General features: G+C 44.9%; 1 protein-coding gene across 1 annotated transcript; it reads left to right on the top strand.

Annotated features, from left to right (window-relative positions):
• The first annotated feature begins 6,650 nt into the window (after positions 1-6,650).
• Positions 6,651-12,247, top strand: hint1 (histidine triad nucleotide binding protein 1). Its single transcript, XM_078214347.1, has 3 exons — positions 6,651-6,850; positions 8,517-8,621; positions 11,922-12,247. Exons 1-3 carry the CDS (start codon positions 6,740-6,742, stop codon positions 12,084-12,086), a joined length of 381 nt encoding a protein of 126 aa, XP_078070473.1. The 5' UTR covers positions 6,651-6,739; the 3' UTR covers positions 12,087-12,247.
• The last annotated feature ends 1,113 nt before the right edge of the window (positions 12,248-13,360 follow it).

Below are 13,360 nucleotides of genomic sequence, written 5' to 3'. Positions count from 1 at the left end.
CAGGGGCATGTCCAGGCATGTCACACACACACACACAGGCAATAAGCTTAACAGTGGTTTACCACACCATGCAGTACATTCGCGGCCAGGTGTCTCTGGAGAGGGAGCATGCGGTGTCCACGGGCGCGGTTGACGCCTTCCGCGACCGCTGGGCACCGCAGGGGCTGGGGTGTATTATCGACCCCGATAATCACCTTTTGGTTTGACGTTTTAAGTTTCCTTTCGACTTTGTTTTTGGTTCGGGCTGTTCCCCCCTTCCTTTTGGGGAGCTGCCCCTTTTACTTTGTCCCTAAGTTAATTTGAGTTAGTTTATTATGTTGGTACCCGAAAGAGCTACCACACCATGCAGACCCTACAACAACGAATGAATGGACACTGCTCGACAATCACCAGGCAGGAATGTTCCCTTCCCGTTGGGGAACACTTCAGCAGTCAAGGGCATTCAGCCTCTGATCTTCGGGTAAGTGTTCTCCAAGGTGGCCTTCACGACGCACAACAACGCAGAATCGCTGAGCAGAGACTGATAGCCAAGTTCCGCACACATGAGGATGGTCTCAACCTTGGGTTCATGTCACATGATCTGTAACCCCCACGACTTGCCTGGGTTTGCCAAATCTCACTAATTGCCCTGGCTGGAGACAATTCACACCTCTTTAACCTGTGCTTAACCCTCTCTCCACTCACATTGCCTGCATCTGTAAAGACTTGATTACCTGTTAAGATTCGCATTCCAACCATTATCTATTAATTGAGTTTGTGTCTATATATGCCCTGTTTACGAACTGAACACTTCACTCACCTGATGAAGGGGCAACGCTCCGAAAGGTCGTACTACCAAATAAGCCTGTTGGACTTTAACTTGATGTTGTGAGACTACTTACTGTGCTACCCCAGTCCAACGCTGGCAACTCCACACCTTTGAATATAAGAATAGGAGTGGTTCATTCAATTCCTCAATATCATTCCCCATTCAATTGGGACATGGCTGGGTTGCTCCACCATCCACATTGGCTCCAAAAAACTTAACCCCCCCTCCCCCCCACTCCGTTACCAAAATCTATGCATAGTTTTGCAATCAATGATATTAGCCTTGTTTTTATACAGGATCACAATCTTTGCTTCATGCTTTATCCTGGTAAACAGCCCTTTTCCTCCAGCAGAGATAGAGAAGTCTTGGCTGATGCTGCAGGAGTGGTTTTCCATGCTGGATGAATTCAGGTGATATAGCATCAGCACCTGGAGCTTTGCCCGTGTCAAGCGAGTAAATAACTTTTCCTGAATAGCAATTCCTGAATTAGGAATGAAGGACAACTAAAGTCTATACGTTACTCACTTATTTCTTTTAATATCCTAGGATGGAAACCATCATGAATATTTGCCTATTTTTAGTCTTGTTATTTTCCCCATTCCCATTTTCATATTAAATCCAGTAAGTTTCCCCTTTATTTAGTTTCACTTTTTCTCATTTTATCTTCATCCTCTACTATGAAACTTGATACAAAATAAAATATTTAGCAAGTTGCTCATTTTCTGAAATTAAAGTTAAAGTTTATTTATTAGTCACAAGTAGGCTTACATTAACACTACAATGGTTTCTGCGAAAATCCCCGAGTCGCCACACTTCAGCGCCTGTTCGGATACACTGAGGGAGAATTTAGCATGGCCAATGCACCTAACCAGCACATCTTTCGGACTGTGGGCGGAACCTGGAGCACCTGGAGGAATCCCACGCAGACACATGGAGAATGTGCAAACTCTGCACAGGCAGTGACCCAAGCTGGGATTTGAACGCAGGTTGCTGGTGCTGTGAGGCAGCAGTGCTAACCACTGTGCCACTGAAATTTGACAGACAAAAAGAAGGACTCGCATTATACAGCACTTTTCACGGACATTTCAAAGCAGTTTACAGGTAATGAAGCAATGAATATAGTCATTGTACTAATTCAGGTAATAACAGCAGCCAAGTCTGTGCGCTGCCAACTCCCACAAACAGGGAAATTGTTGGGCTGGAGGAGATATGGAGCGGTAGTTGTGAAATAATACAAGCATTATGATGGAAATTTTCAAATTAAGTCACTATGTGACTAGGAGACAGTTTAAATCCATGAGAACAGTAACAGGTAAGTAAGACCTGATAGGGAATAGGATTTAAGTGACAGAGCTTATCAAGAGCTGAGGTTTACAAAGGGTGAAGAATGGAATGCCGGCCAGAGCACTGCAATAGTTGGGTGGAGATGACAAAGACATGGGCGAGTTTCAGCAGCAGGTGGACATGGGTGATATTCCAAAGGTGGAATCCCCTGTGCACCCCCTCCAGTGCAATCACATGCTTCCTATAATCTCGTGACCAAAACTGCACATAGTACTCTACCTCTGGCCTCACCAAAGTTTTATACAACTCCAACATGACTTCCCTGCTTTTGTAATCTATGCCTCAATTGATAAAGGCATAATGATGGAAATTTTCAATTTAAGCTACCATGTGACTAGGAGACAATATAAATTAGTGGGAAAAACAGTAACAGGTAAGACCTGATAGGGAATAGGATTTAAGTGACAGAGCTTTTCAAGAGCCATGGTTTGTGTTGGAGAGGATATGGTATCAGAGACCTAATTCCAATTTAAATAGGATGCTAAAATTTGAATTGTCTGATTCAGATTGTTTGGACTGATGCCAGGAAGCAAAGTGGAATTAGTCGGAAGGATTTTGTCGCTAATATATAGTGCTAATATATCATTCTACATTACTAGTGTGCTAGGCCCAATCACCTTCAGCACTGCATTATCAATGACTTTTCCTCAATTATAAGGTCAGAAGTGGAGATGTACACTGATGTGCTGCTGTCTGCACAATGATTGACACAATTTCAACTCCTTAGATACTGAAACAGTCTGGGTCCATATGCAGCAAGACCTGGACGCCATTCAGGCTTGGGTATATAATTATTCACTGAAGTTACATTGGCTGAGTGGTCAAACTCTGGAGAAATTCACCCCCTTTATCCTTGAACAACATTTTTACAAAAGCTGAGCTTAACAATGCCATCTCTGAATGACAGACAGCTAAGCTTTATTAAGGGATGCTGGAACAGTACCAGTCCTGGAGCAAGATGTTATTGTTGCAGTATTATTTATTAATTTTGAAGCAATAGAGCATGAAACAAAACACTTGAAATCGACTTTATTTTGTTAATTCCAAAATTTGAACTCAAGGATATTAACTTAATGTAAATCTAGATTGACTGAAGTCATCAAGCTTCAGTTGTGTCAGTTGTGCTGCTCACAGTGGAGGTTGCTATTTAACATAGATTATTTGGGCTGAATGCACTGGTTCTGTGTTGTAACTTCTGTTCCTGCAGATGTACAGTACATGTGTATGGCTAAGCTACATCCCTGGTTAAAGATTGAAATATTTATTTTTCTTCCGCAGAAAATAAGTAAAAAAGCTTTGATTTAATATAGCAGCTTCTACAACCTCTGGACCTTCCAAAGTGCTTTACTGCGACTGAGTACTTTTGAAATGAAGTGTTGTAATATTGGAAATGCTCGCCAGAATTCTACCGCCTCACCCGCCACGGAAACAGAGTGGGTGAGGGGGCGGACAATGGAAATATCCATTGACCCCGGCCTTGCTCAAATCAGGCCGTAAAATCCCGCCCACTGCCACTTCTCATACAGCAAAGTTCCACAACAACAATGTGATCATGATCGGGTAATCTGTTTTTACGTGTTGGTTGAGGGGTAAATTGAGAGGTTGGTTAACCGGACAACTGTGAGAAATCCCTCGCACAAGACTCCTAAAATATTAAGTGCTATTAAAACAAAATGCTGATTATTTGCTTTAAAGGGGGAAATGTCTGATTATGAACTGGATTATTGGTTATATACAGGAATAAGTATTGATCAAACTAATCAAATATTTGATTTTTTAAAAATTTGATGCCCTGGAATTAGTTTTGCGAGTGCTTATCTTTCCCTTCCTTTGTACTGGGTCCATGATGGTCTAAATTGTGTATGAGCTATCATATTTAATCGACTGAACTATCACCTCTACTTACAGTTTCCTGCAGTTGTCAATGCACCGATGTTTAGAATTTAATATTGATGGAACATCTGAGAATTTCTAGTGTATTCTGGAAGCCATGCTTTTATACCCCATAATTGATTATGGAAAGTACTAACAGCGATGCCTTTATATACTTTTTTTATTCTTTCGCGGCAATAAATGTTGGCAGGCCGGCATTTATTGCCCATCCCTAGTTGCCCTTGAGAAGGTGGTGGTGAGCTGCCTTCTTGAATCGTTACAGTCCATGTTCTGTGGGTTGACCCACAATGCCGTTAGGGAGGGAATTCTAGGATTTCAGCAACTGCGATGGAACGACAATATATTTCCAAGTCAGGATGGTGAGTGACTTGGAAGGGAACTTGTGGTGGTGTTCCCATCTATCTACTGCCCTTGTATTTCTAGATGAAAAAGGTCATGGGTTTGGAAGGTGCTGTCTAAGGATTTTTGGTGAATTGCTGCATTGCATCTTGCAGATGGTACGCACTGCTGCTACTGAGCATCGGTGGCGGAGGGAGTGGATGTTTGTAGACGTGATGCCAATCAAGTGGGCTGCTTTGTCCTGGGTAGTGTCAAGCTTCTTGAGTGTTGTTGGAGCTGCATTCATCCAGGCAAGTGGGGAGTATTCCATCACACTCCTGACTTGTGCCTTATAGATGTTGGATAGGCTTTGGGGAGTCAGGAGGTGAGTTACTCGCCGCAGTATCCCTAGCCTCTGACCTGCTCTGGTAGCCACTGTGTTTATGTGGTGAATCCAGGTGAGTTTCTGGTCAATGGTAACCCCAAGGATTCAGTGATGGTTACACCATTGAATGTCAAGGGGTGATGGTTAGAGTAACTTTTATTGGTGATGGTCATTGCTTGGCATTTGTGTGGTACGAATGTTACTTGCCACTTGTCAGCCCAACCCTGTGACTGCTAGATCCTCTGGATTGCTGAAATGTGGGACATGTACAGGCAACTGTAACAGAGAAGGAGGTGCTGGAAGTCTTAAAGTGCATCAAGGTAGATAAATCTCTGGGACCGATGAAGTGTATCCCAGGACGTTGTGGGAGGCTAGGGAGGAAATTACGGGCCCCCTAGCAGAGATACATGAATCATTGACAACCTAGGGTGAGGTGCCTGAAGATTGGAGGGTGGCAAATGTCATGCCTTTGTTCAAAAGGGCTGCAGGGAAAAGCCTGGGAACTTACTGGCCAGTGAGCCTCACATCTGTGGTGGGTAAGTTGTTAGAAGGTATTCTAAGAGACAGGATCTTCAGGCATTTAGAGACGCAAGGAATGATTAGGGACAGTCAGCATGGCTTTCCTCTTATGGGGCAATCTCAAACAAGAGGTCACAGGTATAGGTTGAGAGACGGTAGATTTAAACCTGATATGAGGAGGAAATACTTCTTGCAGAGGGTGGTGAATTTGTGGAACTCGCTGCCCCATAGCACAGTGGAGACTGAATTATTGAATGGCTTCAAAAAGGAGCTAGACATATTTCTAATTTTAAAAAAAGGGGATATGGGGAACAGGTGGGGAGGTGGATTTGAGATCAGGGAGAGATCAGCCATGATCGGATTGAATGGTGGAACAGGCTGAAAGGGCTGAATTTGCCTACTTCTGCTCCTAATTCCCATGTTCCTAAAAATCTGTAATTGTGGAGTACACACAGTAAGAAGTTTAACAACACCAGGTTAAAGTCCAACAGGTTTATTTGGTAGCAAAAGCCACACAAGCTTTCGAAGCTCTAAGCCCCTTCTTCAGGTGAGTGGGAATTCTGTTCACAGACAGAGCTTATAAAGACACAGACTCAATTTACATGAATAATGGTTGGAATGCGAATACTTACAACTAATCCAGTCTTTAAGAAACAAAACAATGGGAGTGGAGAGAGCATCAAGACAGGCTAAAAAGATGTGTATTGTCTCCAGACAAGACAGACAGTGAAACAGTGTGGAGTACAGTCACACAACTCCTGCTGAAGGCAGCCCCAAGTGTGAGCCAGCTCAGAACCAGGGCTACAAGCAGCTGTCAATCAAACAGTAGGCCACGCCCCTTTCCTCCCCATCCAGTCAGAGGTGCCTGGTGATTGACAGTTGGGGGCGGGATATGCGGTGATTAACTGTTGGGGGCGGGGTTTCCGGTGATTGACAGTCGGGGCGGGGTTTCCAGTGATTGACAGAGAGGGATCGTCTGATCCGGTGATTGCCAGTCGGGGGCGGGGTTTCCGGTGATTGACAGCTGGGGGCGGGGTTTCCAGTGATTGACGGATAGGGGATGGTCTGATCCGGTGATTGCCAGTCGGGGGCGGGGTTTCCGGTGATTGACAGCTGGGGGCGGGGTTTCCGGTGATTGACAACTGGGGCAGTGTTGCGAGTGATTGACGGATAGGGGATGGTCTGATCCGGTGATTGCCAGTCGGGGGCGGGGTTTCCGGTGATTGACAGCTGGGGGCGGGGTTTCCGGTGATTGACAGATAGGGGATGGTCTGATCCGGTGATTGCCAGTCGGGGGCGGGGTTTCCGGTGATTGACTGTTGGGGGCGGGGTCTCCGGTGATTGACAGAAAAGGGATGGTCTGTTCCGGTGATTGCCAGTCGGGGGCGGGGTTTCCGGTGATTGACAGCTGGGGCGGTCTGATCCGGTGCGGGGGACGGTGTGGGACCGGAGCCCGGGTTGGAGCCAGAGCAATGGCTGCGGAGACGGTTAAGGCCCAGACTGCGCAAGCCGGGGGCGACACCATCTTCGGGAAAATCATTCGGAAAGAAATCCCGTGCGAGTTGCTGCATGAGGATGATAAGGTAGCAGCAGCAGCGAGAGTGTTGATGTGAAAGGCAGTCAGTGTGCAGGTGGCTGGGAGGAGGAGTGACCCTCAGTCCCTGTCCACTCAGTGTGTATAATGTCGCTGTACCTGTCCCAGTGTCTTTATATTTATTACAGTCTCTCCGCCGTTAACAGGCCTGATGCCAGGGCCTGTGCCGCCGGTAAAGCGCGTGTCCCTTGTGCTGAGTCAGGGCCCATCCCCCCAGGGTGACTGCAGGTTCTGCTGATCCCCCCCCGCGGGCAATCTGAGACTGAACCTGCCGCATAACTGACCCGCAGTCTGACCTTTACAATCCTCTGAAATAACGGTGCTAAACACCCAGGGGCCGGGCTTCCCTTTTCAAAGCGGGCCCACCGACACCAGCATTGCTGCCCTGCCCATGGAGGGCTCAGAGTCATAACATAACTAGGAGCAGGAGTAGGCCATCCGGCCCCTCGAGCCTGTTCCGCCACTCAATAAGATCGTGGCTGATCTTTTCGTGGACTCGGCTCCACTTACCCACCCCGCTCACCATAACCCTTAATTCCTTTACTGTTCAAAAATTTATCTTTCCTTGCCTTAAAAACATTCAGTGAGGTAGCCTCGACTGCTTCACTGGGCGGGGAATTCCACAGATTCACAACCCTTTGTGTGAAGAAGTTCCTCCTCAACTCAGTCCTAAATCTGTTTCCCCTTATTTTGAGTTTCAGTTTCACCCGCCAGTGGTCCGCCAAAGAGTCCTGCCCACTGCACTCAATGGGTTTAAAGTTTATTTATTAGTCACAAATAGGCTTACATTAACACTGCAATGAAGTTACTGTGAAAATCCCCTAGTCGCCGCACTCCGAAGCCTGTTTGGGTACAGACTTTTGAATGGACCAACCTTGCATCAAGTTGATCTTTCTCTCCACCCTAGCTATGACTGTAACACTACATTCTGCACTCTCTCCTTTCCTTCTCTATGTACGGGCATGCTTTGTCTGTATAGCGTGCAAGAAACAACACTGTACACTAATACATGTGACAATAAAAAGTCAAATCAAATACACTGACGGAGAATTTAGCATGGCCAATGCACCTAACCAGCACGTCTTTCGGACTGTGAGAATGGGATAAATGATGTAGAGATGCCGGCGTTGGACTGGGGTAAATACAGCAAGAGTTTTAACAACACCAGGTCCAACAGGTTTATTTGGTAGCAAATGCCATTAGCTTTCGGAGCGTTGCTCCTTCGTCAGATGGAGTGGAAATCGGCTCTCAAACAGGGCACAGAGACACAAAATCAAGTTACAAAATACTGATTAGAATGCGAATCTTTACATCTCTTTAACCTGTGCTTAATGCTCCCTCCACTCACATTGTTTGTATCTTTAAGACCTGGTTGGCTGTAGAGATTCGCATTCTAATCAGCATTCTGTAACTTGATTTTGTGTCTCTGTGCCCTGTTTGAGAGCACATTTCCATTCCATCTGACGAAGGAGCAGCGCTCCGAAAGCTAATGGTATTTGCTACCAAATAAACCTGTTGGACTTTAGCCTGGTGTTGTTAAAACTCTTACGGAATGGGATAAAGACAGGGAATTGGCAGGAATATTCAGCAGCCTCTGGGGAGCAAGGAACTGGGTTAACATTTCCCTCGAAATTAAATGAATCTTCTTTTTACAGTGCATCGCTTTTCATGATATTCAGCCACAAGCTCCAACACATTTCCTGGTGGTCCCCAAGAAGCCCATCGCCCAGCTGTCGAAAGCAGAAGACTCTGATGCAGAGGTGAATGAGGTTTTTTACGCTATGGTCAAACAATCGTAATTGCAAGTTTGTAATTTCACTTCATCAGTCAAGGTTTTACCAGTGTATGCTAATCATTTTTTGGAAGATTATTTTACAGGATACTTTGACTGGAATTCTGCCAACTAGCAGGAGGTGCTGAAAGTGTGGGCGGAGGCCATGTGATGAGGCTATGAACAAAATCATGATTGGCTAGATCTCAGGAGCTGCCACCTTTGGGCTTGCCTGTTAATTGTCCATGTTTTGGCCTGAACTTATGTCTGTTAAAACTAGAATGTTTTTTTGTTGCTTCAGATTATTGTTTCAACTTCTGTTACACCTATTCCTTTTATATAAAAACAATCAACCAAAAAACATCTTTCAAGATGCTTCGCAAAGTAAATTGAAAATGGATGCTAATATAGTAAAGGAGATTAAAGTAAAGTTTATTTATTAGTGTCACAAGTAGGCTTACATTAACACTGCAATGAAGTTACTGTGAAAATCTCTTAGTCGCCACACGCCAGTGCCCGTTCGGGTACACTGAGGGAGAATTTAGCATGGCCATTCCACCTAACCAGCACATTTTTCAGTTTGTGGGAGGAAACCCACACAGACATGGGGAGAATGTACAAACTCCACACAGACAGTGACCCAAGCCGGGAATCGAACCCGGGTCCCTGGCGCTGTGAGGCAATAATGCTAGTCATTGTGCCCATTAGAGGAGTTGCCCAAATGTTTTGGTTGAAGAATTGGGTTGAAAGAATGACTTTAAAGGGAAAAAAGGTGGGAGGGGGGCATTCTCCCATCCCGCTGCGTTGCTTTTGTAACACCGGGCCAGGAAACTAACTCAAGCGGAGACCATTTAGCAGACTTCCGCTGGGCGCCATGGCCACCACGAGTCTTCGGCAGCCGGATTTCCATCTTTGTCAGCTCTGTGCCAGAAATCGATGTGGTGCTGCATAATTTATGTAATTTATGTAAATGTGTATTTAAATATATTTTAAATATCATTAACGGTCCCAGGACTGAAGTCTCCGGGCACACTAGCATCTTTCACCAAGCCTGGTTCACTCCAGCGGGGTTTAGAGTAGCTCCCCACTTGCGGGGAGCTAGCAGCCCAACCATGCTGGAGTGAAAGTGAGGCAATCGAGGCTCCCCAGAGGGTTGGGGGCAAAGGGGAGTGGCAATGCCTGGGGGCACCTTGGCACAGCCCACCAGGCAGTGCCAAGGGGGCGGGGCCTATAAGGGGCGGGGCGGGGGGGTGGAAATCGATGGGGGTGGGAAGGTCCTGCTGCCACACTGCATAGGGATCTTGAGCAGAGGGAGTTGGGCCAGCTATCAGGGCTGGGGGGCGGTGGGGGTCGAGGCTGGTGCAGCCATGTTCGCGGGGCCAATCATCAAGCCTGGGGGGTGGGGGGTCAGTCAGTTAGTGATAGGGAGTTACTATACTGGCCAACGATTGTGAGGCCAGCAGTGTGGGGCTCCTGCACATGCGCTGATCTTGGCGCTGACAGATCGGCACTTGCGCAGTGGCCCGTTCAGTGCGATGGAGAGGATGAGGGGGTGGATGTAGGTAGTCTCTGCGATGGAGAGGATGAAGTTTGAAGCACAGCTGAGAGTTAAGCAAGATGCTGGGGTTACAAAGAACTTGAGACAAAGGCTTAGGAAGGATCCGAATTACTGAACAGGGAGTGGAGGGTTTTCTGGGGGAATTGAAAATTATTGAAGGCCTAGATTCTGGACTGGCATTCTGACAGCACAGAGGAGTTGAGAGATGGTGAGGACATTATGTCAGTGAGGGACTAAAGTTGGATGATTAAGAGGAGTAGTCCAAGGGAGGATTTTTGGGTGCATGGATGTTGGCGGTGGAGATTGTTTGGCTATGTTAAGGTTAGTGGGAGTGAAGTTGCAAGCACAGCCCAAAAGACCTAAGGAATAAAGATGTGGGAAGACAAAACACTGATTTTAGTTTGATCTGCTGGGATTTGAACAGGGACATTGCTATGAATTAGGCAAAAACATGTTGAATGATCTAAAAAGAGAACCGAGGTTGGAGGTGAGGAGCTAGGTGGTGATGATGGAAGAGTCAAACTTGATGATTTCTTAAGAATGGGGCTTTGATGAGAAGGAGCTATAATCAACTAAATGGAGGGGATGAGGAGGTGGATGTACGTGGGCAATATCAACTAAAATGGGACCAGGAAGAGAAACAGAGCAGGAGATTGTGGGAGTAATGCTTGAGATAATTTTGAATGCGGCAGTAGCAAGATGGAGGGGAAGCTGCGGATTGTTGGCAGTTTAGAACTAAACCACTTTTGGCTGATTGTACCTTTGAAGTTCCTTGGGATATTTTCTATATTCAGAGTGTTATATAAATACAGGCTGTTGTAAAGTGAGAAGAAATTAGGATTTTAGGCCAAATGGAACGGAAGGATGTAGCAAGCAGAGGCAGCTGCGCAGTCAGTCTTGATTTTTATGATGATGAGCCCCCTGAGTTTCTCACATTTTATGGTGTGGCAAAAGATGGGTATAGGGAAGTGATTGGTTGTAAAAGGAGCCTGAGAACTTGTATAGCTTGTTATCTGGGTGTAACATTTCCTTTTTCCTTTGTCATTTTAAACACAAGTAACTCATCCCTTAACCTTCTAAACTCCAGGGAATATAAGCCAAGTTTGAGAAACCTGTTTTCTTTACATTGTCATATCTAGATTGACATGATCTCGCTGAAAAGGTTTAAGATTTTGGGTGAAATTGTACTCGGTTATAAATCCATTCACTTGAGTTAAAATCAGCCCATTGGGTTTCTGTAATTTGGTCGGGTAACTCTGTAGTAGATTACTAGGATAAAACATGTTCATGCATTTTCCTAATTTTTCCATTGTCTTCTGAAGATGGTGGCTCAACGAATTTACAGATCTATGCTGCCCAGCAACCTTGCACTACCCAAGTGCTCATTGTTCCCGCATGACGCTATCCTACTGTGGCAGCATTGCAGCTAAATCAGTCCTGCCTATTTAGGCCAATCAGTAACTGGAAACCCATTTCTTCCCATTTTCTCTTGCTCACTGAGCAAAATTGTAGCATCCTGAAGTGCTAAGTGCAATCAGAATGGGGGGATTAAACCTGGTATCTTTGTGGCTTAGTACCAGGCCATGTTGGTATTGATCTATGAGTACCATCTTGTATATTAGATGCTAATAATTGTATACTCGTTGTATTTTACCTAGTAAATCTATTTTTGATAATTCTGTGGTGAAATATACTGATTCAGTTGTGCATCTTTTTCCAATCACCTTCTAGCTTCTTGGACACCTGATGCTCATCGGTAAAAAATGTGCAGCGAAGTTGGGCTTAACGAATGGCTACAGACTCGTTTTGAACGAAGGCCAGGACGGTGGACAGTCTGTCTATCACATTCACCTCCACGTATGTGGTGGGCGTCAAATGCTTTGGCCACCAGGCTAATCGCTACTTGAATGTCACTTGACCTGTGGAACAAATAATGCAGTCTCTTAAATAAAGGCGATGTTGCATGCAGAACATGGCGTGCCAATCTGAAAACACCACTGCTGTCTTCATGTTTTAGTTGCTGTAAAGCTTACAAAATAAATTCAGTTCATAAAGAATTTGCTGTGCAAGTACTGTTTACTTACATGAGAATGCCATAGAAGGAAATTTCATGGCTCCCCGCCCCAAACTAAGATTCCCCTTGGCATATTTACTTATGCTGGGGGATCATTCATGCAGCTGTCTGGCCATTTGCAGCTCTCTGGCCAATGTTAACAGTTGGGCAGCTGCTTCATGATGACTTTCCCAACTGGGAAAGGAAATTAATCCCTCCGAGTATGAACCCATATTGCAGTTTGTGACTACGTTATCGTACATATAACATGGGTGTGTGTGTTGCTGAGATGGAAGACAAAAGAGTAAACACTTTCAGGAGTTTGTACCTCTTTCTGTGGGCCATAAAAATACCTTTCTTTAGCTTCTAGTCAAACTTTCTCTTCTCAATAGGTTCCAGAGTACTATTTGATCTGTCACTGCACAGTTCAGAACTGAACATTATTGTTACATTCTTCCACGCAGATGCTTAGTGTTCAAGAGACTGTACTCCTTGGGTCTCAGGAACAGACTCTTGAGACGCAGGACAGCTTTTAGGGAGGAGTGCCAACCTCCTCAGCAACTTTTATATTTGAATCACCATATGGTTCAGATTAAGATTGTATTCTGAGATATGGACTGCAGCTGCATGGAGCAGGGGAGAAGTTAAAGAGCATGTTAACATTATGCTCTCACTTTCCCTGAAGAGGACAAATGTGATCTCAAATTTCATTAATGAGAAATTGATTTTCTGTAAAACACAGTTGCAAATTCTTGGAATATCAGCGCTGAATACCAATAACTTTGTTTCAAAACTATCCCTCATAACCCAACTTTCAATTTCTGCTCTGATAAAGTTGACTGTAGGTTTAAAAAAAATCAGCTCGTCAATATATTCTTTTGATCTCTACTGTCAAAATTTTCATCTATTTTTCCTTGTAGTGTTGAATAAATTTTGATTTTAGTCTAGACTGAAATCTTACCCTTGGTTCTCAGCATTTAACAGATCCAGGATCAAAATACAACTTTGTTTTAAAACAGGAATCCAGTATTCATTTCTGTTGATAGAAAACACAACATTCTCAATGGACCTAATTCTCCATTTCTCTCCAGCCAATAGCCAGAGAAGAATGAGGAAT

The sequence above is a fragment of the Mustelus asterias genome, chromosome 6, assembly GCF_964213995.1.
Source record: "Mustelus asterias chromosome 6, sMusAst1.hap1.1, whole genome shotgun sequence".
NCBI classification, from domain to species: domain Eukaryota; kingdom Metazoa; phylum Chordata; class Chondrichthyes; order Carcharhiniformes; family Triakidae; genus Mustelus; species Mustelus asterias.
This window is presented reverse-complemented; position numbering and strand designations above follow the sequence as displayed.